This window comes from Castor canadensis, chromosome 7, assembly GCF_047511655.1.
Source record: "Castor canadensis chromosome 7, mCasCan1.hap1v2, whole genome shotgun sequence".
Classification (NCBI taxonomy): Eukaryota; Metazoa; Chordata; class Mammalia; order Rodentia; family Castoridae; genus Castor; species Castor canadensis.
In genome coordinates this window covers 62,060,943-62,087,603 of record NC_133392.1, presented here as the reverse complement: position 1 = coordinate 62,087,603, position 26,661 = coordinate 62,060,943, and the positions used below count along the sequence as shown (strand labels likewise).

General features: G+C 51.4%; 2 protein-coding genes across 5 annotated transcripts in view; one reads left to right on the top strand and one right to left on the bottom strand.

Moving 5' to 3' along the window:
- Positions 1-4,673, top strand: part of Psap (prosaposin) — a 34,451-nt gene extending 29,778 nt beyond the window's left edge. The window contains exons 9-14 of the mRNA XM_020162219.2: positions 573-668; positions 1,089-1,329; positions 1,418-1,575; positions 1,872-1,952; positions 2,256-2,363; positions 3,780-4,673. Coding sequence (XP_020017808.1) covers positions 573-668; positions 1,089-1,329; positions 1,418-1,575; positions 1,872-1,952; positions 2,256-2,363; positions 3,780-3,815 — 720 coding nt within the window. The 3' untranslated portion in view covers positions 3,816-4,673. The remainder of the gene's footprint in view (positions 1-572; positions 669-1,088; positions 1,330-1,417; positions 1,576-1,871; positions 1,953-2,255; positions 2,364-3,779) is intronic.
- Positions 4,674-4,882: 209 nt separating this feature from the next.
- The window catches only part of Cdh23 (cadherin related 23), a 382,861-nt gene continuing 361,082 nt past the window's right edge, over positions 4,883-26,661 (bottom strand). For 3 of the 4 annotated variants that reach the window (XM_074079082.1, XM_074079081.1, XM_074079079.1), the window contains 23 exons: positions 26,036-26,239; positions 23,439-23,897; positions 19,930-20,046; positions 18,703-18,927; positions 17,993-18,162; positions 17,668-17,805; positions 16,798-16,917; positions 14,614-14,791; positions 14,232-14,443; positions 12,318-12,509; positions 12,055-12,168; positions 11,323-11,452; positions 10,983-11,234; positions 10,743-10,904; positions 9,145-9,401; positions 8,710-8,807; positions 8,196-8,316; positions 8,040-8,119; positions 7,890-7,930; positions 7,733-7,793; positions 7,204-7,333; positions 6,942-7,064; positions 4,883-5,806 (listed from right to left, as the gene is read on the bottom strand). In XM_074079082.1, the coding sequence (XP_073935183.1) occupies positions 5,480-5,806; positions 6,942-7,064; positions 7,204-7,333; positions 7,733-7,793; positions 7,890-7,930; positions 8,040-8,119; positions 8,196-8,316; positions 8,710-8,807; positions 9,145-9,401; positions 10,743-10,904; positions 10,983-11,234; positions 11,323-11,452; positions 12,055-12,168; positions 12,318-12,509; positions 14,232-14,443; positions 14,614-14,791; positions 16,798-16,917; positions 17,668-17,805; positions 17,993-18,162; positions 18,703-18,927; positions 19,930-20,046; positions 23,439-23,897; positions 26,036-26,239 (3,911 nt within the window). In that variant the 3' untranslated portion in view covers positions 4,883-5,479. Of the gene's footprint in view, positions 5,807-5,860; positions 6,661-6,941; positions 7,065-7,203; positions 7,334-7,732; positions 7,794-7,889; positions 7,931-8,039; positions 8,120-8,195; positions 8,317-8,709; positions 8,808-9,144; positions 9,402-10,742; positions 10,905-10,982; positions 11,235-11,322; positions 11,453-12,054; positions 12,169-12,317; positions 12,510-14,231; positions 14,444-14,613; positions 14,792-16,797; positions 16,918-17,667; positions 17,806-17,992; positions 18,163-18,702; positions 18,928-19,929; positions 20,047-23,438; positions 23,898-26,035; positions 26,240-26,661 lie in introns of those variants that run through there. The other variant, XM_074079080.1, reaches the window with a different exon arrangement.

Genomic DNA, 26,661 nt, shown 5'->3' with positions numbered 1-26,661 from the left:
TTGGTAGACACATGGAGCTGGTGCCTGCTGTAAGGGACAGTGGAGGTGGAGAATGCTTGCCTTCTCACAGAAAGGTCTCCCTAACAGTATTGCTTTATTAAAGGTAGATTCTAGAACAGCAGTGTTGGGGGGTAATGAGACTGAAAAGTCAAGAGCAGATCCAAAATGTGTTTATGTCTGACTTTTAAAAGTAGATATTCTCTTCCTGTTCCACCATCCACCTCCCCAAAATGAACACAGAATAACAAAATGGTTATAACTAGGCACATACGGACAGCCCTTCAGGGCTGGGGGAGGGGTGCTGCTTCCACCTCCTAAAGTATGGATTCTTGGGTTTTATATTTTTTGGGGGTGGAGGGAGTGGTGATGGTGGAGGACTGGGAAGAGTGATGGCCCTCCCCCACTGTAAACAAACAGTAGGAAATTGTACCTGGACATTGGGAGGAAGTCACATGTAATTGCAAGTTCGGTAGGCAGTGCCCTTAGTGTGATACTGACCTACCCTGGTCTCTGAGTCCCTGTGGGTTATCACAAGTCCCAACATTAAAGTGCTGTCCTCTCACCCTTCACAGGAGCAGCTGGTCACAGCCCAGTTCGGTGTTTTCTGCAAAGCCTGTGAGTACGTGGTGAAGAAGGTGGTCGACTTGGTTGTGAACAACAGCACTGAGGTATGCTGCTTTCTTGCAGGGAGGTCCACTCTTGTCCCCGAGAGTCAGAACACCCCAGCAGTGTGTGGCCCTTGCTAGTTTTTCTTCTTTTTGATGGGTTGGGGATTGAACCTGGGTCTTCACACATGCTAGGCAAAGTGCTCTACCACTGAACCCAACCCCAGACCTCTTGCTGGTTTTCAACACTATGTGCAGAATGAGGGGGATGTGCACAGCTATGCCTGTTTTGTAGATAGCAGTTTCTCCTGTGGACCCCTCTGAACTAGAGGTAGGCAAGGCTGCCTTTGCTCTGTTTGTGGCTCTAGTCAGAGTAGCTGTGTAGTCTTTAGAGCTGTTTGCTGTTAGTTTTCTGGTAGTTTCAGAATCTCCCATCCTTGCCTAGCTTCCCATCTCCTATGATCCTTTTGTTCTGTGTTTCAGGAAAAAATAATCCATGCTTTGGATGTTGTGTGCTCAAAGTTGCCCCAGTCTGTGTCTGGTGTGTGCCAGGAGGTGGTAGACACGTATGGACCCTCCATCCTGTCGCTCCTTCTGCAGGAGCTAAGCCCTGACTTGGTGTGCAGGGAGATCAGTCTCTGCTCCTCCAGCAAGGGCCAGGTTCAGATCAGCCAGGTCAGGCTGCCTGAGCAGCCCGTGCTGCCCAAACTGCCTGTGCTGCCTGGTGAGCCAACGGTGTGGTGTGGGAGAGGGCAGCCCTCTCTGATCTGAGAGAACCCTGCTAGCACTGAGTCCTGTACCCTCTTGTGTAGCACGTGTGACTCCTCTGAAGGGAGGTGGCTTCTGTGAGGTATGCAAGAAATTGGTCAGCTATTTGGAGCACAACCTGGAGAAGAACAGCACCAAGGAGGAGATCCTGGCTGCTCTTGAGAAGGGCTGCAACTTCCTGCCTGACCCCTACAAGAAGCAGGTGTGGAGGCAGCTGCTCTCTGCTGTGCCCAGTGGAAGTATGGAGAGGGGTAACTTCTCCCCAGGGAGGTTTTGCCTAGAGGCAACCTCTTGGCTAGTGCTGAGACACAGAAGAAAAAGAACCTGGGCTAGTGAGGCCATGAGGTGGGAGGGGAGTCTGGGAAGGGCAATCCCAGGGCCTCCTGGGCTGGGAATGACTTTGATAGAAGAGCATCCAACACCTGTTGGGCTTTTCTGGCTCTCAGTGTTTCTGGTGGGACACGCAGACTTGACCTGTGTCCTCCATTCATTTGGCAGTGTGATGAGTTCGTGACTGAGTATGAGCCTGTGCTGGTGGAAATCCTCGTGGAGGTGATGGATCCTTCTTTCGTGTGCACGGTAAGCCTCACTATGCAGCCTGACTTCTCCAGGCTGCTGTAACCTGGGAGGGCTGCATGGATCTGACGGTTCCTCTGACACTTGGTTATAGGGCAGAGTGGGGGTGGAGTGTGGGACAGACAGCCTGGAGGAGAGAACCAGGCCTATAAGCCCCGCTGCTCTCTTCAACAGTCCTGATGGTCTGAGTAAGTGTGTGAGTGCTGATTCCAGCTGCTTCTGGAACCTTTTAATCTCAGTTCTGAAAGGGATTGGTTGGGTAGCCCTGTTTCTTCCCCCTTCATTTGTCCTTTTTGTACCATACAGAAAATTGGAGCCTGTCCCTCTGCCCGTAAGCTGCTCTTGGGAACTGAGAGGTGTGTCTGGGGCCCCAGCTACTGGTGCCGGAACATGGAGACAGCAACCCAGTGCAACGTGAGTAGTTCTGTGGACTATCTCCCTGAGGGGCCTGCTCTGATAGGAACTTCAGTGGTCAGCTCTGTGCCTGCTCATGTAGGTGGGAGACCTGAGGTACAGGAGACAATTTGGCTCTCAGGGTTGCCCAGTAAAGGCAAAGTTAACTGCACTTTTAATATATTTTTTCTTTCAGTACTGGGGATTGAACTCATGCCTCAAGTTTGGTAGGCAAATGCTCTACCAATTGAGCCACGCCCCGTTACTTGACACATTTGTTCCTCACACTTGTCTTTAGGCAGGGAGTGGAGGGTATTTTTTTTTTTGTTTCAGCTTTCATGCTTTTGTCTTCAGTTCCTTTGTGACAGTGCCAGGTATACACAGAGTCACTCCAGGGATTGCACAAGGCCTGTAGGACTCACTGCCCACACCTTTGCACAAGTCCTTTTATGCCTCAGCAGCACATTTGTCCTGGTTAGAGCCTGCCTAGAATCTTCCCTGATGGCCAGCTATAGTTCTTTTGGGTATCCCTGAGAGGTAGCCCCTGCCTAGCAGCCCCAAAGGACCATGACACTGTCCTGGCTGGGCAGCCACCAGTTGGGTGGCCATGCTGCTTTTCCTGGGTGGGGATGTTTGGCTTGACCCCTGTTAATGTTCCTCTGTGAACTTTTTCTTCCTTCCTGGGGTCCCTTGTGACCATGTCATCATAGGCCACTACAGGGGCAGAGAGGCCCACACCCTGGTCATGTCCAGCTCCTTCCTTCATCTAGGCCCCAGCCTGTTCACCATCATATCCACTGTACAACACTGTCAGCAGTGGAACTAGTTTCTGCTGCCAGCCTGGGTAAATGTGCCTGGGGTTCCCCTTCTCCAGGCCTATACTGGCATAGGCCCTGGCCGTTGGATGAGGAGGTTCTGTTCTGTGCAGCTGAGCAACAGGACACTGGGGGCCAGGTGTGAGTAGATTCAGTCCTGAGCCCTGGCTGCTTGAGTGCCCATCTGCAAAACAGTAAAGGGCTTTGTCTCTTTTGCCTCTGCTGCCTTTTGCCTTATGCATCCTCAAAACTCTCGCTGACCACAGGCTTCCTAGTTTTTTTTTAATACTGGCAATCAAACCTAGGGTCTCACATATGCTAGGCAAATGGTCTGTCACTTCAACCATGCCTCCAGCCTTTTTTTTTTTAAGGCAGTGTCTTACCATGTAACCCATCTCAGGATGAGCTTGAACTCTGGATCCTCCTGCCTTAGCCTCCCAAGCACACAATGTGTGCTCCCATGCCTCACTTCCTGGTTTTAAGTGAGTCACTGCCTTGGGCACTCAGCATTTGATGCCATCCAGCTGACTAGGATAAGGTGCTAAGTCCCACTTTTGGGTGATCCCTGATAGCTGTAGGCCAGGAGTCTTCTGAAGCCTAAACTATTTTTTTCTCCTCCCAGGCTGTGGACCATTGCAGACGCCACGTGTGGAACTAGGAGTTTTCCATGTTGCAGAAACCACAGCCTTCTTTCCTCCTTGTGTGTCTGGGGTAATGAGTGCACAGATCTGTTTGACTTTATTAAAAAAATAGGGCCTCCCTGATGCCCCCCCGCCTTCTGTCTCCCTTATTGTAGCACTGCTGTCATGTGGGAGTCACTAGCTACCCACTGACACTCCTTTCTGCTGGAAGGATGAGGGCTGTGAGGTCTCTAGCTGCCCTTTTGAGAAGAGGGCTGTTTTTAGAGCCAGAGCACAGGAAGCCGTCCAGCCTCTGCTCACGATGACATCTCTAAAACAATGTAATTTCCACTATTGTAGCACAGAGATTTTGGAAGCACCTGCTGTGGCTTGGGACATTGGGGCAGCAGATTTACCATCCTTGGGTCAACCCCTAATTCTGAATCTTTCCTGTTTTTTCCTGTCCATGCCTTATTTGTGGTTCTGTAGGTTTGGGAGGGAGGATGAAATGCACCTGAATGTAACTTGCCCGCTGTGTGGAGGTCCGCTGGGCCTGGCTTATGTGTGTGAGGCCACAATGGTGGCTGCCATCTGCTTGCTTCTGTGTCTGCCTGGCTGCTGGTGCCCTGCATGCCCTGCCCATTGTGTAGTGGTTCTTTTTGACCTTCCCTTTCAAACAAATGTGGAGGATAAGCTCCTAAGCCTCTGCCTGACAGAAGGTGATGAGCCGAGGGAGATGCAGAGTGTATGCTGCCCATCTGGTTGCTGCAGCCCCTGTTACACTTGTGGTTGCCAGTTAGCCTGCAAGATGGGCCCTTACTGTTAAAAGGACAGTGATTTCCCTTTGTTTTGCACTAAAGTTTCTGTGATTTAACAATAAAGTTCTGTTAACTAGATCTGGGTTTTGTGTTTCTGTTACACCTCTCAAGAGAATAATAGAATGTAGGCCCTTTGCTTGCTCCCAGGGCCCATGGTGAATGAGGGAGCACCACAGGCGGGCCTCCCCTGCCCACTGCCCCCACTTACGTGGTAGTTGACCAGAGCCAGTGTATCACCGCTTCCTTGTGAGTTGCTTTTCTTTTTAAACAGACCATTCCAGAAACCATGGGGAGATATTGAGGGGATAACTTAATTTAGAAAAGGAACACACAAACACTCTACATTCAAAACCTGGGGGAGGTTCCATCAGTCATGTCTCTTTGTAAGTTGGGCACATTGGGGAAGCCAGTGAAATGGAGAGAATGCTCAGTTGTCAACATTGACCTTCTTGTCCAAGTGGAGGACCTCCACCTGGATGTCCATCAGGCAGGAGTGCAAGTGGGACTTAAACTGAAGTCACTGTCATAGGCCAGCAGGGGTTCCAGCTCTGGGTCTTGCGCCCCTGTGCTGGGCTCCTGCCCTGTAGTGGCCAGGGGTGGAGTAGGGAGAGGAAGAGGGCTTACTTGGCGTCTCTAGCCCAGGTGAGCTGGTCCTCAGCCTCCTGTGCCCCCAGTGACACTCCTTACCTGGTCCTTAAGTCGCTTAGCATTTTTGTTTGATTTTCTTAAAAAAATAATAAATCTTGTGAAGGTAAAGATCAGATGCTGAATGAGCGGCTGGCAAAATAGAATCTGTTTGAGCAGCTGCGTAGGCCGCCAGGGCCAACCCATGGTCATCTGTGCAGAGCTGGCCTGGCCAGGGCCTTGCTCTGACACCCCACTAGTCACAGCTCTGTGATCTCCAGGGGGCTCTCCATGATCACATCTCTGAGCTTGTGCAGAGGTGTGGATTTAGCTGACTCTGTGCGGGCGTTGCGCTCAAAGGCAGTGGCCTCAGCACCAGTCAGTGTCTCCAGCGAGCGGCCCAGGCCCTTCTGGTCATCCTCGGGTAGACTGTTGAGGTCAGTGGCCAGCAGTGTGCCAGTGCTGCCATGTACCACGTGGATCCCGTCTGGCCCCTTGAATTCCATGGGTGGCTTGTGGCGGAAGTGCAGGCTACCCTGGCTTGGACTGTGGTCCCCAGGCTCCTCCTCCAGCTCTGTCTGGATCAGCTGTAAGAGACCAGCAACCCCCCACAAGCTCAGGGCCATGCCCATGGCATGAGCAGGTGATGGCCTTGGAGTCCCACCCAGTAGGTGCCTATTTCCTCCCTACCTCACACAGGACCTACCCCAGCCTGTCAGCACTTCTCAAGCAGGGTGTGAAGGGGACCTATGGGTTTTTGAGATGCTATTGTGGCCTCAGGAATATGGGTATCCTGTGAGAATCTTTAATCTTATGTATTCATTTTGTAAGAATTCTGTGACAATTGTCTCTGGGGTTATAACTAAGTTGACGTCAAGCCTGCCAGGTAAAGTGTCCACAGAAGTCAGAGGGCACACACTGGGTGTGGAACAGACTCAGATGGCAGTTTTGCTGTCAGGCTATTCCAGTTCCAGTTGGCAGTGTGCGTCCAGATGGAATCACTTTTTAGGTAAAGTCTGAATTTGTAAATGTCGACCTAATTGCTATAGGCACACAGGTAGGCCTGTTTGACCCTTGTGTCCAGGTTTTTTTTTTTTAAGGAAATCACCCCTCAAAAGTAGCTTGGGGTTCTGAGCCCACCCTACCCCATCCCTGAAAGACCCTTTCAGAGACCAGAAAGCAGAGCCCCCCTGTGACTTCCTGGACCCACCATCAATGTGGGCTTTGGCCCTGGCTACTGGGCTCCAGAGACGAGGAGCAAGTGGCAGGAGAGCAAAAGCACCCCCAGGAACGGGGCACGGCACACAGCTCCCACCCGACCCAGCTACCTCGCTACCTCGGAGATGGAGGAGTGGCAGGAGGAGGCTTTTTGCACCATCCGCTGTGCAAAAAGCTTTTTGAGCCGCAGGTAATCCTCCAGGACCACTTTCAGCAGCGAGCCCTGGGGGAGGGAAAAGGTTAACCCGCCAAGGCAGCCCCTGCCCACCTTGCTCACTCCCTGTGGGAGTGTCCACTCCTAGGGCAGAGGATGGGAGAAAAGTCTAGTGACTGGCCAGAACCCACATGGGCTCATACCTGAGCCCAGCCTCAAGGGGCAGGTTGCTGTCACTCCTTAGGTGCCCTGGTGTTCTCACCGTCACAGAGGGCAGGTCTAGCTAAGCCTGGAGTGTCCACTTTTCTGCATCTTGGAGGTGGGGGCAGGAGCCCACAGGGAAGGCTCACCTTGATGGGCCCCTCACGAATGATCTGCCCCAACTTGGCAATGTTGTCGTATTCCTGGATGGCTGCCCGCAGGTACCGATCATCGTCAGGCTTGACTGCTGCTGGCTCACGTCCAAAAGTTCCCTGGGGAGAGGGGACATCAGCTGGAGCAGAGGTAGACACCCACACATGCACAGGGTAGCAGATCACTCTCCAAAGCCCCTGCTAGAGGTGGCAAAGACCCCCATCCCTCTGTACTGTCCGCCCATTGCACCAGGCTCACGTGGGTACGAGTAGGGCTATTCCACAGGTCAGCGATCTCACTAAGGTTCTCAGGCAGGTCATCCTCGTGCTCAGCTTGTGCAGCCAGCTCCAGATTCCGGCAGAAGGGATCCAGCCACACGGGGTTGGCTCTGTAGTTGGGGAGTGGAATGGGTGGAACAAGGAGGGATGGCTCAAGTGACCAGATGCTCTCCCAGCCTTGCCCCTAAGCCCGTGCCTTGCTGTGTGCCTGGCCAGCTGTGGTACCTGTCACAGGTTTAATGTGCAGGGCCCCTCACCTTAAGGAGTTGCATTCTTTCACCTTAGTGTCCACTAGAACCAGGACATGTCAGCCTGTGTCAGCTGAAACAGGCCCATTAAGGTAGAGAGCCCAGCTCAGGAATATAGTTTCATGGAAAGGAGTGCATAGACCACCAGGGGGTGCCCACACTCCAGGTTTCCACCAGTGCCTGGGAAGCTGCAGGGGATTCCCTCCAGCTGGGTCCTGGCAGAACTTCCCAAACCCGGCAGGGCTCTAGGACCCCACTCACCCATCAAAGGAGTACTTGTTGGTGTTTGGCATGTCCATGATGTCAATGAAGCCACGGTTCCCTGCAGGGAGAAGGTTAGGGAGAGGTAGAGAGGGGAAGGGGCCCCTTGCCCTCTCCCTTCCCCTCTCCCTTCCCAGTCCACCACAGCCCTGCTCACCTGCTGAGCCGGCCACAATGGCTTTGAGCTTCCTCTTGTGTCTGGAGGGAAGGAGAGAGAGGTGCCTGAGGGAGGCTGGTCTCCCTGCTCCCCAGCGTCCAGGCAGGGTGTTCAGCCTGTTCACTGCAGGGCAGGGGTGAGGACACTTACACGGTCCTGTAGTACCAGTTCATGAGGATGAAGAGCATGGCTGCGAGGAAGAGGAGGACGGCCAGGACAATGATAGCCATCTGTGGGGAGAGCAGGCCAGGCCTGAGTGGGTGGGCTCTGGAGTGGAGCCCAGGCCCCAGAGGACAGGGCCAGTACCTGCAGGGCAGACATGTCATCTGGCAGCCGGACAGAGATGGCAGGCTGCACGTCTAGGACATTGTAGTTCCGAAAAAGATTGCGCAGCTGTTCCTTGTTCTCATCGATCATCTGGATCACACTGGACGAGGGGCTGGGCCTCAGCTCCATCTCAGCAACCCCCTCCCCTCATAGCCAGAATTACCCCCGACACAGTCTGCTCTGCTCCCACCTTGAGCCACCAGGTTCACCCTCCACCCTGAAGCCTTGCAAAAAGAAAGACTGCCCAGCCAGGAGAGCTTTGTCCACCCTCACAACAGGATGCTGCCATTTTACAGATGAGAAGAGTAAGGCTCAGAGGGTCAGAGCTCTCTGTTCATGGCTCCCATGCTTCATTCTCTCCCCCCAGCCCTGCCCACCTCTTGGGGGGAGCCCCACACAGTGGCCTGATGGTGGTGTTTGTGCCTCCTTTAGGGATTCCTTTCCCCAATTCCAGGGCAAGCAGGCAGGCAGATAGAGTACAGACCCCACCCACCGGTCCACGTCCAGGATGCGGTTGGTGTCACGGTTCACCACATGGATGAGCAGCTCCGTCTGGGCAAAGTTCACCCGCCCCTTCTTGTCCACGTGGAACTAGGTGAGAAGGGGCCTTGTAGGGTGTGGGCACCATGGCAGGGGATGGGGTGGACAGGCTTCTTCCAGGAGCTCCTCCTCTGCCCTGCCCTGCCCTGCCCTGCCCTGCCCTGCAGTAGACCTGTGGTTGCCAAATCTCACTGAGGACTAAGCAGAGTGACAAGCATGCCACGTGCAATTTATTATTGGCCCCATTTTATGGATGAGGAAACCAAGGCCCAGACACCTGGGGGACCTTCCTCAAAGTCATGCTGCTAGGAAACGGCTGAGGCAGCACATATCCCTTTTGTACCCTTGGCCTCCCACTGCCCCTAGTCCAAGGTGGGTCCCAGGGCACCTGCACGTCATCAGTGTTGACAATGGCACCCGTGATGTTGGATAGCAGGCGGATGAACTCCTCCTCGAAGCCACGCACACGGTCAGGGATCTCGTTGATGACGATCTTGACGCGCTGGTCATCCCTCAGGATGTAGATGCCGATGATGGCTGTATCATTGTGACCTGCCAGGTCCCGGGCCACAATATCCACCACAAAATAACCAGGGCTGTAGGCCATGAAGAGGTCAAAGGTACGCAGGATGCCGTCCACACTCCCTGCGGGAAGAGCCCGGGGGTGTGGCACAGGTCAGGGACCACCCAGCACTCCTGAATTGTACTGGGAAGGGGCCAGGACCCGGGGAAGGTGGACAGATACCCACAGGACCCAGCAGGGAGCAAAGATGAGTGCCAGGGGGAGACAGCAATGGAAGCCTTGGCTCAGCTGCCACTGATACACGGTCTGGCTCATGCTGCCAGACTTTACTTCTCCTGGAGAAACTGGGCATTTCCATTCTTACATGAAATCCCCCTTATTTTTTAACTATCGCCCAAGTTTGTACTTAAGTACTCCATGTATTGAACAAAATGTAACTGTTGGCTGTACTAAGCCAAAGATGACAAGTATGTGACTCTTATGTCCCATGCTGAGGTGCAGTGGACACTTCTGAGCCCCTCAAGTGTCGCTCTCATGTACGAGACACATGCGGTTCAGAATTGCACAAACATAGGAGAGAGATGAGCAGAGGTGATACAGCATAGACTTCACTAAGAAGACAATAGACCTGGGTTCAAAATCTGCCACTTTCTAGCTGCATGACCTTCAGCAAGCTACTTAGCCTCTGTACCTGTATTAATTGAAATGAGAGCAGTGACTGCTCAGAGGCAAAGGAATGATGTCTGGTCGTATAATTGCAGAAGGTGGCATATGAACTAGACCTTGAAGGATGGGGGAGGAATTTCTAGAGGTGGAGATGGGGGTCAGGATGCCATTGTAGGAAATGAAAGCCTAGGAGTGAATGGGAGGCTGAGGGAATGGAATGCAGTTTGGCTTGGCTGGACCTAGGGCCCTTAAGAATAGCAGGGGCCGTGGAGCCAGGCAGAAGAATAGAAGGAAGATCTAGTGAGCCCGGAATGCCAGGTGAAGGAGTCTTCCTGGCAGTCAAGACTGGGTTTGCAGAGAGAGAGAGAAGAGAGGAGAAGGGAATGGGCCAGGGGCACCTTCTAGGATCTGCCCCAGAGGGTCTCACCGACCACACAGGCCAAGTGCTTAAGCAAAGGTGCACCTTCATAGGCGTAAGTGTGCTCTTTGAATTCTGGCTCCCAGTACCTAGTACAACGCCCACACTGGAGTGTGTGGGGCATTAGTAGAAAGATGGGGAGTGTTGTGGAAAGGTGGATGGCTGGGTAGATGAATGAATAATGGATGGATGGGGAGATGAGAAGGAGGGATAAAGAAAGAAGAAACAGCAGGTAGGTATATGTAGAGATGAATAGGTGGACAGATTAGAAAGTACACAGACAAAGAGGTGGGTGAATAGAAGGGCTGACAAGGCTGGAGGCCACACGGACCCCATCTCCCCCAGACCACAGTCCACGCAGTGACTAAGAGGCTCCTACCCATGGTGAAGACCTGGCCCACGTCCTCAGAGTCGTTGGCAAGGGCACGGAAGTAGTGGATGGCCAGAATGCTGTAGAAGACCAGGCTGTTGTTGCCAATGTCTGCATCTAGGGCCAGCACCTGGATCAACTCTGAGCCCATCTTGGCATCGGTGGCCACCCCTACGGGAATAGGCAGGCAGTATAAGTGGCAGGCAAGGAGCGGCCCCGGCCCCCAAGCGCCCAGGCCCTGGTTCTCACCTGCGGTGTACTCAGCCTTGGTGAAGCGTGGTGGCTGGTCGTTGATGTCCTCTAGCACAACACGCACCTCCTGCAGGGTGAGGTCAGCAACCAGGTCAAGGGCTGGGGAGGGTCCACGAGGAGGTGTCCAGCTGCGGTTACTGGAGGCCTTGACGATGAAGGAGAAGATGGTCTCCCGCTCCCGGTCCAGGTCCTGCAGCACCAGCAGACGCCCGTCAGGCTGCAGATGGAAATTCTTCTCTTCGTTACCAGCTGGGGGTGGACAGGGCACTGAGTGAGGATCAGGGCACTTTGAGTCCAACCTCAGGGCAGGTAGGGCACTGGCTTCATTTGGCCCCACCTGCAATGAAGTAGTACACAACGGCGTTGGTGCCCTCGTCTGCATCCACGGCACCTGTCACATTGCCCACGAGGGTGCCGCGGGGCGAGTGCTCAGGCATGGTCAGCAGCTGGTACTGGGGGCTGCCTTTCTGCAGTGGGGGAGAGGAGATCGTTACAGGAGCCCAAGCTTCCAGCCTGGCCAGGACCCTGAGTGCTGACTGTGGGTGCTAAGGAGTTTACTGGCCAGGCCTCTGCCCACTGACGTCCTCTGTGAACACAGGGCTGGGCTTGGCGTGTGCTCTGAAGAATCCCCAGCACTGAGTGAATGTCTGAATGAGTGTTTGTACTCTTACACGCACACACTCAGTCTCCAGGGGACACCCAATTCCTGTGCACACACCATGGAGTGGCCCTCAGCCTGGCTGTCTGCTTTTTTCTCAGTTCCAGCTCGATCAGAACTGATTTTCATGCTTTGTGTGTGCATACCCACATCCATGCACATGAAAGAACACCAGGGCTTTTGTCTGCTTTTTTGATCACCAGGTAGTGTCTGGAAATAGTGTTCAAAATAGTGTACCATAGCTGCTCCCTGTGGAGCGGCTCCCATGGGAAGTACATGCAGACAGATGTTTTCCATGTGGTACGCAAGTGTAGATTAGGGCACAGTACACAGGGGAGTGTGTGCAGGTGTGGCTTGCAGGCACTGAGTCCCTGTGTGGGTGTGACTTGTGCAGAGGATGGGCAAGCTCACAGGAGGCCTCACGAAGAGGGGTTCATTGTCATCGATGTCCTCCAGGGCCACCTGCAGCGGCTGCATGGTTTCATATGGCACTGGTTGGCCCAGATCGCTGGCCACCAAGATGAGCTGGAGGCAGAGAAGCATGGTCAGAGGGGAAGGCTGGAATAGTATGGGAGGTGGGCTTCGGACCCCAGGCACACTCTCCTCTGCTGGGTCCCCCGGAGGTGGTCCAGGAGCAAAGTCCACCCAGCCCCACCCAGGCTCTGGGCCCTTACACTGTACAAAGCCTGCTTCTCACGGTCCAGGCGCTGTGCGGTCTGGATGAGGCCGCTGATGGGGTCAATGGTGAAGTACTCCCAGTCGCGGTTGCCTGCTGTCTTCAGGAAGCTGTAACGCACCGCCCCGTTAAGGCCCTCATCCTTGTCCGTGGCGTAGACCTCGTACACATTGGAGTGCAGAGGGATCTCCTGTGGGGGACACAGGGAGGAGGTGCCTGGACCTCTGAGGCACCAGTTCCTGGTGCTTGGACCCAGTTCCCAGGCCTCGATAGTGTTCTTGTCTCCTCTTCTGCCATAGCAGAACATCCTCGCCACCTTACGGCACTCTTAGGGTATTCTGGCCAATGTGGAAGGGTTCTCAGATTCTGAGCATCTGCTGTTTCCCACTCTCCCCAAGCCAAGGCCACTGTCCATTGACAGTCCGGTCTGGGGTTCATGTGTTTCAAGCTTACTTGAGGTGACTATCTTCCCAGGAGCAGAGGTTCCATGTCCCTCTGTACCATTGCATGCTAAGGCTTAGGAGAATCAGCAAATGGGAAATCCCAAAACTGAGGCCACGGCCACCCTTGGTCCCATGTCTGTCTTGCTGTCCCTGCTATCTCTTATCACAGAAACTCTGCACCATCCCTCACAGGCAGAGTGACATGGTGGCTAGAGATTAGCCACCTGGTTCTACTCTGTTACCAATTTACTGTGGAATTTTGATATGCTCCTTCACCTCTCTGAGCCTGAGGCTCCTACAGTCCCTTGACTTAGGTCTAAGACATCAAAAACTTAATTGACATCAGCTATGGGCCCATGCTAAGGCTGCCCAGGCCAAAAGAGCAGAAGCACATTTTCTTTGCTTCTAGTTGAAAAATTCTCAGCTCAGCATGGCTTCACTGTTTCTCTCATTGATCATGACAATCGGATGCTCCCAAGAGCAGTTACATCTAATTAATAAAAAGTGAGGTGACAAATAGATAAATGCTGCTTGTTCAAGAGACATGAATCTTCTCAAATACAGAGCCCTTGAAGGGAAAACGTAGTAAATGGGGCCTTTGGTGTGGAAAATAACTAGATTATTAGTAATTTAGACCTTGTCTCCTTCCACGAAAAAAGATTCAAAGCAGCTGACAGGAATATATGTTTTATAGTAAGACTGAACAAGTTACAAAATTAGGGTAAAGAGAAAAAAGTGGTTGGTGGGAAGATGGACGCTGAGGGCAAATTGTGTGTCCAAAGTCGCTGCAGGGTCATCCAAGGTAGGCTGACCACTCGGAGCTCCCTAGTGGGCAAAGCAAAGAGGGTTTCTCCATCGTGCTGTGATGCTGGGTACATTTGAGCCCTGAGGGCTCAGGAGAGAAGGGGAGAAGGAGGTAAACGAAGGAGCCCCTGCCATTATATGGCCATACAGACCAAGGACTAGAAGAACTGGAGAGACTCCAGAACCTCGGCCACTTCTCCTGTTTCTCATTTGGACGTTCACTCCCAACTCCAGGCTGCCAGCACTGACTGCCAGATAGACGGAGGTCCTCGCGTTTATTTTGAGATGAGCATGGGGGAGTGGGTAGCAGGGAGACAGTTCTTAGACATCTTGGAGCAAGAGCTGGGGCATAAACTATTATTAGTTCCATTTGCAGATGAGAAAACAGACTCAGAGACGTCACTAGCCGAAGATCATTTGGCTGGTCAGTTGTAAAGTTACCCTTGAACCCAAGATCTTTTGCTAGCACAGCCCACACTGCCAACCATTGTTCAGTTTTGTTCTGTGAGTTGCTGGGCAAGCCTGCTCCCTCATCTGGCCTCAGGTTCCCCTCCCAGCAATGGGGCCCTTCCACTCTCCCATGAAGCCATGACTTCAGGCTGAAGAAGCAGCTTGGATATGGAAAAGGAATGCTGGTGGACAGGAGGCCCAGGGACCAGAAGTACCTCTCTGATGTGCAGAATGGTGCCGTTGGGTGGGCGCACAAAGATGGGGCGGTTGTCATTGACATCGATGACCTCTACCAGGAGCATGGTGGTGCCCCAGAGTGGGGGCTGCCCACCATCTGTGGCAACCACTGTCAGGTTGAACCTCTCGTAGGACTGCAGGGGCCGCTGTGTGGTCACCAGGCCCGAGTCCATGTCCACGTGGAAGGCCTCTGGCAGGTGGAGCAGGAAAACAGGAGAGCAGGAGAGCAGGAGCATGGCTCTGGCTGAGACATCCTTTCTGTTCCCTTCCTCCACCCCGCCCTGGCCTGGGGCTATAGGCATGGCAACCTGTCCCTCCCCACCCTCTAAATTACCATGGCGTCCAAGGCAGGCTACATACCCATGCCAGGGCCCTCAAGTGAGTAGGCTAGCTGACCATTGGAGCCTTCATCCTGGTCAGTGGCCATCATGGTGATGACTGAAGTTCCTGCTGGTTCATTCTCGTACACACTTGTACTGAGCTGGGGCTTGGAGAACTGTGGCCGGCAGTCATTAACATCTAGCACTTGGATCACCACCTGGGGGAGGGGTTCGAGGCCAAAGGTTAGAAACATGATGGGGGCTGTCTCAGAGAGCCAGTCACACAGCGAGAAGGTGGATAGAAGGACAGGTACCACCCTTGGACGGAGGTACCGTCTTTGAATCTGTTGAATCTGGTCTCAGTTTCCTTAGCTGTACAGTGGGGACAGAGTATGGTCTCTTTTAGAGTCCTTGTGAGGCTGACACATGAAGCTCTCTGTGTCATGATTCTTGGCTCAGCGTCTGGCTTGAGCAGATACTAAGCAAGGGAGATTGTGGGTAGCAGGAAGTCTGACCAGTCTCTGAAGAAGGAACCCTTATCTGCTCCCCTCTTACTTTGTCCTTTGCTTTTCCCCACAGTGACCTCGGGACTCTGGCTCTATTCTCTGGATATGCTGAGCAGTTGGATTCCTCCACTCTATATGGCCCATCTTTTTTTTTGAGACAGGGTCTTACTATATAGCCCAGGTAAGCCCCCGCCTTTTTTGTGGTACTGGGGCTTGAACTTAGGGCCTACACCTTGAGCCATTCCACCAGCCCTATTTTTGTGATAAGGATTTTTGAGATAGGGTCTCATGAACTATTTGCCCAGGTTGGCTTTGAACCAGGATCCTCCTGATCTCTGCCTCCTGAGTAGCTAGGATTACAGGCTTGAGTCACCCAGTGCTTGGCCCAGGTCAGTCTTGAGCTCACTATCATCAGCCTCTATCTCCTGAGTGCTGAGATTTCAGGTGTGTGCCACAACGCTCAGTTCTAGGGCCCCTCTTCTGGGATTTGTGCTCCGCTAGAGACTTGGCTCCCCCTGCCAAATCCATGACACAGTGGGCCAGCTGAGGCTCTACTGATGCATCAAAGTCATGGCCTTGTGCAGCAGTGCACAGAGCACTTTCAAGCCACCTCATCTCCTTGCTTCTCCATCGCCACTTCTCTAGTGTCCTTTACAGACTGGATAACTGTGGTGCAGAAAGGACTGCCAATGAATACAGCATGCTCGGCTGAGGAACCTCGCCTTTCCGCTCCACAGGCATGTACACAGGTGACAGGGACAAGATCCAGACATGTGGAAGTGCTCCCAGCCCTCTAACCTGCAAAAGAGAATTTGTCTGGGCCCTTTCAGCTTCTCAGCCCCCACCCCTTCTGGAGTCTTCTTTGTATGACTATGGAGAAGAATAGAGACAGAAAAACCTAGACTTGAGACTTGGTGTAGAAAAGGGAATAGAGAGCCTAGAAGGCAAGATGCAAGCCAGGCATGGTGGTTCATGCCTGTAATCCCAGCTACTCAGGAGATGGAGGCAGGAGGATCATGGTTTGAGGCCAGCCCAGTAAGATTAGCAAGACCTTGTTTCAAAAACAAAAGGAATGGGGGCTAAAGTGGTTGAGTGTTTGCCTAGCAAGTGTGAGATTCTAGTACTACAAAAATAAGTAAAAAAATTAAAAAGTAAGATACAGCCTCAGAGAAACTGCATGGACACCAGAACTGGGAGGGGGCTGTAAATTAGATCCTTTGTTAACATCCTTTAAGAGTCATAAATAAGCCAAGCATGGTGGTACATGCCTGTAATACCAGCACTTGGGAGGCTGAGGCAGGATGATTGCAAGTTCCAGGCCAGCTTGTGATACATAGTGAGACACTATCTCAAAAACCAACAAATCACACACAAGATGACTACTTTATAATTATATTTGTTTGCTGGACTGCTTCTTTCTACAGGACTCTATGAGACTGGGCCACTCAGAACCCCAGGCTTCATCTGGGTCACACCCAGGTGCATCCAGCTGCTTAAGAAGAGATTGGGACAAGAGATTTCTCCCAGAGTCCCCCATCTTCTTAAGCCACAGCCATTGTAAGCCACACAGCCAACCTCTTGCCTCTTCTTCCTGCCACCATGTCTCTGAGAAGGACTGGTGGCCCTGTTCCCATCTGCAGGGTCACTCTCTTATGGACTTTGCTTGGTAGTTCCACATTCCCAGCCCTGCTGTCCCCTGCCCAGGCTGGCACCCTCACCTGCACTGAGTTTTCTCGACGGTTGCTGGCTACATCTCCAGGGTTGTCTTTGGCCAAGGCAGTGAGGATATAATGGTCCTTCTTCTCCCGGTCCAGAGAGGACAGGATATAGATGTCACCCTAAGTCAGAGGACGGTGACTTCAGGTCTTTCATTCATTTAATAGGTATTTATGGCGGCATCAGCTGTGGCCAGGCACCATTTTGGAGTCTGGAGATACAGCACTGAACCAAAGCCCTAGTCCCTGTGTGCCCCAATTCTCCTGGCTCTTGCCCTCACTACCCGAGAAGGGATGGCCAATCCAGGCTGGAGTCAACCGCCTGACCAGGCCTGGCAGAAAGTAGGTGCTGCAAAAATAATTGCTGCTCGTAATGTCAGGCAGCAAGACAAATCTGATCGCTCAGAAGTGAACCCCATTGAAGGGTAGGGTACTGGGGGATCCGGGAAGAGAGAGGCAGTGGGGAATAAAGTCCACTTCCAGATCCAGCAACTAGGGAAGGCCCTGTTGACCAGCCTCTCTGGACTTTGGATAAGACTTTATTATCCAAAAAGAAAAATGTTAATACTAATAGATTGGAACTACAGTGCAAATCTTTTACTCCCCTACTTGAATATAAGCTCCAAAAGAAGAATGCCTTCTCTTTCTACTAATTGCTATATCTCCAATGGCCACTTCCTCTCATGTGTGCTGGGACAGGCAGGCCATAGACTAGAGGGCATGTACAACCCTGGGAAGTTTTCAGACTTGGCTAAAGAACCTCTGAGGCTACAGATGTCCAGGTAGCAGGACCCAGAAAGAGTGGGACAACTGCATTACTTATGGTGGCTTCTCAGCCTGTGATCCTGGGCCTTCCCACCATTGCCCACTTACCGTGGCGGGGTTGATGGCGAACTTGCCCTCCCCATCACCAAGGCTGTACTCGATGAGGGCAAAGTTGCCTGAGTCGGCATCAGTTGCAGTGACTGTCAGGATGACTGTGCCCATAGGCACATCCTCCAAGACAGACTCCTGCAGAGAGAGTAGGCCAGGGTCAGCCCTGAAACCCATGCTCTGCCCAAGGAACACACAGATGCAGGGGACTCAGGGCAGTAATTTGCACATGGGCTGGGGACCTCAGGAGGCTTAGAGGCTGGAGGGTTGAAGATGCACAGGACTAGGCACAGGTCCTGCCCAGCCTGTTGGCTGGGCCACCCACCTGATAGAAGGGCTGATCAAAGATGGGATTGTTGTCATTGACGTCCACAATCTCCAGGTAGACAGGGATCTCAGCTGCCCGGGGTGGGGACCCATTGTCGGAGGCCCTCACTGTAAAGTTGAGCCAGTGCACCTCCTCATAGTCCACTGTCCGGTTGGCAATGACCTTCCCTGAGACACAGAGGTATCCACTACCATTCTGGCCACTCCTAACTTGTAGCAGCTCTCTGAAGTCTGAGGAGGAAGACCCAGAGGCTCTGAGAGCCACATGTGGCCCTTTAAGGAAGAGAGTAGCAGGCAGCACTGCCCCGTGGCAGATCAGAGGGACTGGTGTCCAGTTGTCCTTACTAGAGAAGCGAGAAAGCTTCCCACAGCACTGGGGTGAGTATCAGCAAGCCCAGGACCTCCCCCTGCCTTCCCCAATCCCAAGAGATGCTAATCACAGGAGCGTGGGTAGTGGAGATGGTGGTGGGGTATGCCAGTGTTCCAGCAAAATATCTGGGGACTCCCATCCCGACAAACATTAGGTGCTTTGTCCTTTCCTCTACTCTGGGCATCCGGAAGTGAACAGAATGTCAGCCCTCCTGGATTTGGCCCAGCCCACTGCAGGGCTGGGATGAGGCTCCACTGGAAGGTAGGAAGCAGGCTATGGTCCAGCTGAGACACACACACATATGTCCCTCAACCTTCTCTGGCAGATTTCCTACCTACCCGCTGAGGGGTCTTCCAGCTGGACATAGCCTGGGGGTGTGAGGTCCAGCAGGGTGTAGGTAATCAGCCCATTGAGGCCCTTGTCAGGGTCCACAGCTGCCACAGCGATAAGCGTGGTGCCCGGGGTGGCACCCTCTAGGATCCGCTCTGTGTAATAGGTGATCCCGAAGGGCTTGAACTGGGGTGTATTGTCGTTGACATCTAGGATGTTGACCGTCAGCTTGGCTGTGTGGGAGGAGAAAGGAAGGGGGCACCAGTGTGGCCAGCCAGGTCTTCCTAAGCCTCAGTCAAGTCCAGAGGATAGCAGCATCTCACCATCCTCCCAGGACTCCATGAATCAACCCTCTGCTGTGACATGTGACCCTTTCCTTTGGATTGGTCATTGGCCTTCCATAAGACGAAGGGACTTGGATTCTACTAATTGGCTGGGCTGGGCGGCCTTGGTGGAGGCCTTGGCTCTTCCTACGCCTAAGCCATTCAGTGAAATAGGACTAACATGACCTTCGAGACCCTTCCCTGATCCAGCTTTCTCTATCTTGCCTGAGTTGTTTGCTCTACATAACTAGCCTGGGCCCATTACTTTCGGAGCTCGGGACACGTAAGAGATGACCAAGTCTGTCCTTCCCCTGGAAAACCTGGGCTTTTGGGCTGTGAAGATAAGCAGCCAGTGTCTGCCAGGTCCAACTTTTCATCCCAGCCACTGTCGTACCCACCATTTTACTCCACCCCTACCCTGCCCACCCAATCCAGTCTCCAGCAGGCCCAGGCTGCAGGCCGATGGTTCTCTTCTCTATCATTGCGCCAGCTCCCCCATGCAGTGTCTGTGGCCTTGAGTCACCTTCCCTTGCTCTTTGCCTCCTCTGTGCTGGCCTTGTGGCTTCCTATCAGATCAGGAGGTTCCTGCCTCACAACCGAGACACGCCCTAGTTACCAGTCCTGACAGCTGCATTCCGACCTTTGCCTCTGCCAGCCCTCCTTTCTCAATCCCCTCCCAGGCCTCACCAAGCCTCTTTCTGCTCAGATCACACACACAATTTGGGTCACACAACTGCCCTAAGCCTCACTGTGGCTGCCAACTTCCATGTACAGCCTGGCTCCCCGGAGCCTTGGGGCTGAGTCTTGGTACTCCCTCCTCAGGACCAGGTCTGTGACTGCTCCTGGATCTCCATCCCCCGACCCTGAGTAGCTCTGAGTGACCAATAAGAAAAGCCAGCAGGGGAACCTTACCATTTGGCACGCTGACGGAACGCTCTGGTAGGTCACTGGCATTGTCAATTACCGAGAGAGTGACCTCATAGGTAGCAACCAGCTCCCGGTTCAGGGGGGACTTCACCATTACAGACCCTGTAGGCCAGATCAGGTCAAATTCAGCTTGAGGGGAACTCCCTAAAATCTGGGCCTCCCAGGGGAGTTCGTGGTCCACCTCCCAATCCCCATGGAAGGCAGTGGTCACCAATGAACCCTGGGTCTTATGGCTGGAATGGGCCCACAGCCATTTGCATAAGCTGGGACACACATCATGCTGACCTCACCAACACTTACTGGCCAGGTGACCTTGGGCAAGGTACCTAACCTCTCTGTACTTCTGTTTTCTCATTTATAAAAGGGGAACAGTATGGTACATACCCACAGTGCTCTTTTGAGGACTAGAAAAATTAAATGAGATTCCATCTACAGTGTACCTGCCTGGTACACAGAAGGCGCTATGTGATTTTTGTCTAAAAACTGCTTTTAGTCCATGATAACATGAATGTGCTAACGCTACTGAAATATACACTTCAGAATGGCTATGATGGTAAGTCTTATTTTCTTTTTTCAAACACAAATTTTTAAATGCTTGTATTCTAGGGAGAGCATGGTAGCTGGAAGCCTCAAGGGGCAGCCACACTGGTGGGACAGGCTGGGTACCCCAGATCTATTTCTTTGTCTTAATCAAGTGGAATGTGACACAAGGCTGACTGCAGGATAGGAACATTGGTCCTGTGCTGTACTGGCACACAGCTTCCTTCTCTTCTACCCACTGCTTCCCAGTCTAGTCTCTGCCTGCTCCCTCTAGAAGGGAACCCTTCAGAAGCTTGGGTGTGGGCTGGGCAGACCTATTGGCTGATCTCAAGGCTGGCTTTGCTGAGGTTTTTTTCTTCCTGCCTGCTGAAGGCTTGGTGGCTCCTCCTTGCATCCCCTTATTCACCCTAGGGTGAGATCTCCTCTCCCTCTCAGGCACTGGGCTCTTAGGATGCCCTTCCCCTCAGCAGATCCCTGCTAGGCTTCTGTCCTTCACAGGTCCCCAGCCATGGGCGCTCACTTACCCTGGGCCGCTGCCTCCTCCTCCTCCTCCTCTTCCTACTCTCGCTCCCCGTCCCCCGGGCTGGGGAGCGAGGATGGGGAGAGGGCAGCTGCGTTCAGTCTGCAAAGGCTGGGCACGGCCTGTGCCGGCCCCACAAGGTGGGAGGATGGGGTGCATGGGCATGGAGGAAGGCAATGGGGTGAAACAGAGAGGAGATGAGGTGGGACGTGACAGAAACAGAGCTCAAACCTGTGGGCCTGTCAGCCGTGAGGAAGAGAGAAGAGGGTTAACATTGGTTAGTTCAGGGTGCAGCAGGGAGGGACAGAGCAGGGGATGGGGGGTGGTGGGCTCAGAACTGGCTAGGGTAGGAGGGGCAGGCAGAAGGCGAGGACACCAGCAAGTGGGATCCTAGTTAGAGTAGGAAGCTCAGAACTTGAGGCTCTGGCAAGAAAGGGAGGGAAGGTGAGGAAGATGCGTGGGAGAGTGTGAGGAAGAGGTACAGAGAAGACACTGGAAAGGAAAATAGAGAGAAAAGGGTCAGTGGGAGGCAGGAAGAACAGAATAAATGGTGGAGGCTTCCTCACAGCCTAGAGGAGAAGGGCACGGAGTAGCTCTCCATGGTCCTGATCAACCAGCATGGCCAGGAATTCTGCTAACCCTGGGCATGGCTGACTCTACCCAACATTTATGGCTCATGGTTTTTCTTTCTTCTGTTCTCCTTTGGACCCCAGTGCAGATGGAGTTAATCTTCTTCCTTAGTTCACTGCATGGACCAAATGATGCTTGTCACCTCCCCTGTTGTTTGTATTCAACTCCCTTTTATTCCCTTATTCCTCTTCCCTTCCCTTCTCCCCTTAGACAATTATTGTTAAGTATCAAAGTGAATTTTTGCCAGGGTGCCAGTGACTCATGCCTGTAATCCTAGGTACTTGGGAGGCTGAGAACTGGAGGATCTCAGTTCAAGGCCAGCCTGGGCAAATAGTTTGAGAGACCCCATCTCTAAAAATAATTAGAACAAAATGGACTGGAGGAGTGTCTTAAGCAGTAGAGAACCTGCTTTGCAAACATGAAGCCCTGAGTTCAAGCACCAACCCAACCAAAAAAAAAAAAAAACTGTGCATTTTTAAAATTTAAAAGTATTTCTGAAAAACATTTATTCTTTATAATGTCACAATGACATTTATAATAAATGTCATCCTATTTCTTGCTCTTTCCTATATTTATTTTTTAAGGCCCACCCACACTGATGTGTTTGTGTCTAGTCTATGGCTTTTAACTGCTGTCTGGTAGTCACCAGGTGCACACTCTCTACCTTTTAATCTCCAGCCTCCCAGAAGTGGACACCTGAATGGCCTTCAACCTCCACCGCTGCAGGTAATGCTGCAGTGAACCCTCTCAGGCAGCCCTGTATTATCCTTAGAATTTCTTTGGAACATATACTAGAAAGGAGAATTGCTGGTTCCAGGGTCTGGTCTGAGTGTACTGTGTACTGCATTGCTATCTGATGGTGGAATTTGTCTCAGCTCCTATAGCAGTGCATGAGAGTTCCAGTGTCCCCACATTGTCACCAGTGTTAACTCTGTTCAGCACCCTAATGTCTGCTAGTCACATATAGAAAGCTGATATCTCAATGCTGTTTTACTATACATTTCTCTGAATAACAATGCTTTTAGCAGGGTGTGGTGGTGGATACCTATAATCCCAGCACTTGGCTGGTGGAGGCAGGATTGAGAATATGAGACCTGCTTAGGCTACGTAGGGAGGCCCTGTCTCAAACAAAACAAAACAAAACAAAACGCAAGCAGAAAAACTAACAGCAATATTTAGCATTTTGTCTCGGTCACATTAATTCTTCTGTCTCTCCTCTGGGCCTCCCACGTAAGACCCATCATGTCCCTTCCCAAAAATCCCCAGAGGATCAAAAACACGGAACTTTTTGAAAAATAGTAAAACCATTAAAATTACAATAAGCTGCATAAATTGTGAAAGTTAAACCACAGTTCATGGTTTGATGAAAATCATTATTTTAAGAAAATCATTGAGGTTATAAATAAAATAGACAATTTAAATGGCCAATAAATACATGAAGTATTTGCTTGACTAGTTATTAAAGAAATGCATAGTAAGACAAGGTATTGTTTTTGCTTTAAAATGCAAACATGAAAATTCTATAATACAGAATGCTGGCATGAGTGTGGTGAGATGGTCACTCCCATGCAACTCTGTAGTGTGAAGGAGCCAGAAGGCTAGAGGTGCTGGTCAAGGGAGGAAGGAAAAGGAGAGAGGGAGGAATAGGGGAGAGAAGGAAGACAGAGGGATGGATATGTGTCAGTAAAGGAGAGGGTACAAAGGAGAAGAGAACAGAGGGAGAGGGGGAGGGAGGGAGGGAGGAAGCAGGGAGGACTCTGGGCAGGGTTAGGAGAGAGGGGTGGAGGACAGTTGGCCCTTGTACCTGTGTTGATATTCACAGCAAAGGCGTCCTCCTGGCCGGGCACCAGGCGGTCAGTGTCATCCTTGGCCACGATGCCAGTGATGTGGTATTCCAGCTTTGGGTTGAGGTCAAGGTCTGTGGCAGTAACATCGGCAATGACAGTGCCTGGTTGAGCAGACTCCAGCACACTCACTGTCTGGATGGGGTTGAGGAACTCAGGCCGGGAGTCATTGATGTCATCAATCAGGATGGTGATAAGAGCTGTGCCCGAGAGGGGCACAGTGCCCCGGTCAGTGGCTACCACTGTCAGCCTGTAGGACTCCTGTTCTTCCCTGTCAATGGTGGCATTGCCCACACGGATGACCCCGGTGACCGGATGGATGAGGAAACGGTCCTGAGCCCCGGCTTCTATTCGGTAGACCAGCTCCCCATTGAGGCCACTGTCCTCATCTGTGGCCGTGACCTGAAGGACTGAGAAGCCTGTGGGGGAGGGACCACGGAGCAGCTGAGCACTGCAGTCTCTTCCAGAAAGACTGTGCCAAGACACCTTTGTCAGTGGCCTCTTTTCATCACAGCCTTATCAGGATTTATCTTTTCAGAATTTTCATGTTTGTAACTTTATAGAAAAATGGTATTTTACTTTTGGGGGGGATAGTACTGGGATTGGAACTCAGGGCTTCTCCCTTGCTAGGCAGGTGCTCTACCACTTAAACCATGCCTCTAGTCCTACTTAACACTTTTTGATTAAACAATATTTTATAATTTGACATTCAGTTGTGTCTTCTGCAAATTATCTCTTTTGTCTTTGCCCATTCTTCTGTCAATTTTTACAAATTATTGTATAATTATGATAATTGCTAAGGTTTGGATAAGTGTCCTCCAAAGACCCAAGTATTAAAGCAGCCATGGTGCTGCTGGGAGGTAGTGGAACCTTTAAGAGGTAGGGCCTACTTTTGGAAATCGTCTGGCATATGGCACTTGCCCTTGCAGGCCTACTGCACTTGCAGGAGTTATTAGGACCCTGGTCTTTCCTTCTTTTTGCTTCCTTACCACCATGAGGTAAGCAGTTTGCTCCACCATGTGTTCCTGCCATGAAATTCTGCCTCACCACAGGCCCAAAAGCAATGGAACCAATTGACCAGGGGGTGAAATTTCCAAAGGTATGAACCAAAGAAAACCTAAGAGGTTCATTAAAGTGGACTACCTCAGGTATTTTCTCATGGTAATGGAAAGCTAACAACTTATGGCAAGTATCTTTTTCTCAGTTTGTTGTTTACCTTTCAGAATTGGTTATAAATGTTTGATGGAGGTGTAAAGAAGTTTCAATTTTTTTCTTTTTTAGTGGTACTAGCATTTGAACTCAGGACTTCATGCTTGCTAGGCAGGAGCTCTACCACTTGAGCCATGCCTCTAGCCCTTTTTGCTTTGGTTATTCTGGAGATAGGATCTTGTTTTTTTTCCCCCAGGCCAGCCTGGACAGCAATCCTATTTTATGTATCCTATTGTCTCTGAGATGATAGGCACATGCTACCACACCAAGTTTTTTCCATTGAGATGGAGGGTGCAGGGGAAGGGGTGGGGGCGGGTCTTGCAAACTTTTTGCTCAAGCTGGCCTTGAACCACAATCTTCTTGATCTTAGCCTCCTAAGTAGCTAGGATTGCAGGTGTGAGCCACCAACAGCAGGCTAAAATTCAATATTTTTAAATGAGCAGGCTAAAATTCAATATTTTTAAATGAGTGCTTCTGTTTCTTTTAAGCATAGAAACTTCTTAACCACAAATCAGATAAACATCCACCTAATTTTCTTTTCATTTTTTGGTGTTTTCTACTTTTACATTTTCTTTAGACTGTCTCTGAATTTTGTTTTGGTGTCTACTATGGGGTAAGAATCTACACTAAATATTAGGTTATCTAATTAGATTACATGCAGATTATATAATAATCTAATCTAATAGATTGTATTAAGTAGACTCTTTTGCTTACTAAGTAGTTCTTCCTATTGGTTTGTTTCCTAATCACATAACATCATAGTCTTTAATTTACCAGGATTTGTTTCTGGGTTACTTCACTCCAGTTTTATGCTGAGATGACATAGTTTTAGGTACTGTAGCTTTGTAATATAATAACTGGTAAGGCAAATCTGGCTTTATTATACTTATGTTTCAAAAAAAAATATGAGACAGGGTCTTGCTATGTAGCTCAGGTTGGACTCAAACTTTCAATCTTCCTGCTTCAGCCTCCCAAATGCTGGGATTACAGACATGCTCCACCCCACCTGGTTTTATGTTTCAAAATTTTCTTATTTTTTTCAGATAATCTTTAGAACATTTACCCCCAAATTAAATTTTGGTTCTGATTGGAATCACACTGATTTTGATTTTTAAAATAGACTTTCTGTCTAGGAACATGGATGGAACATATCAAATCATCTCGTTTTGCACACAGCTCACTGAGGCTCAGAGAAGGGAGCAGGGGTCTGGACTCCACTTCCACTCCAGTGCTGGAAGCCCAGCTCTCTTTCCCCGGAAGAGAATCCTGCATCCACGTGGGACTCTACCCCCAACCCACAGCTCTTGGTAGGTGCAGGGGACATGGTCTGAGGTCTGGCCCTTATTACCTGGAGGGCAATTCTCTAGCAGGTGGACAGTGAGGGCAGCGGGACTGAAGGTAGGCCAGTTGTCATTGTCATCCAGGATGGTGACGAGCAGTTGGGCTGTGCCATTGAGCAGCCCAATGTCCTCAGCCAGCAGCAGCAGCTCCAGGATAGGGGGTGAGAAGGCCTCTCGATCAATGATGACACCTGACCTTACAGTCACCACACCTGGCACTCCATGCCACCAGCCGGGGAGATGAAAAGGAAGAAATGTCCAGTAGAAAGACAGGGAGGCCAAAACGGTGAAGGCAGAGGAAGAGGTGGGGCACAAGGGAACAGAGAGCAAAGAGGAGCAAAGAAAGTGGCACAGTGACTTTCTTCCCTGAAGGTCTGGCTGCCCATGTTTAGGGAGGGCCCATGTGTCCCCTGTCGCTGTCCCTTCATGGGTACCCTTTGTGGTCTTTGAGTCCTCCCAGGGAAGAGTGACCCCCTGTTCCACTGAGAAATGGGCTTCCCTTTGGCGCCCGTCACTAGACTGGCCTTCTGCCCAGGACCAGACTCATGTGACATGTTCTCTGGAGGGTTGCTGGTCTGGGTGGGGGACAGGAAAGCTGCTGTGACTACTTGTGGCAAACCAGGAGACTGAAACT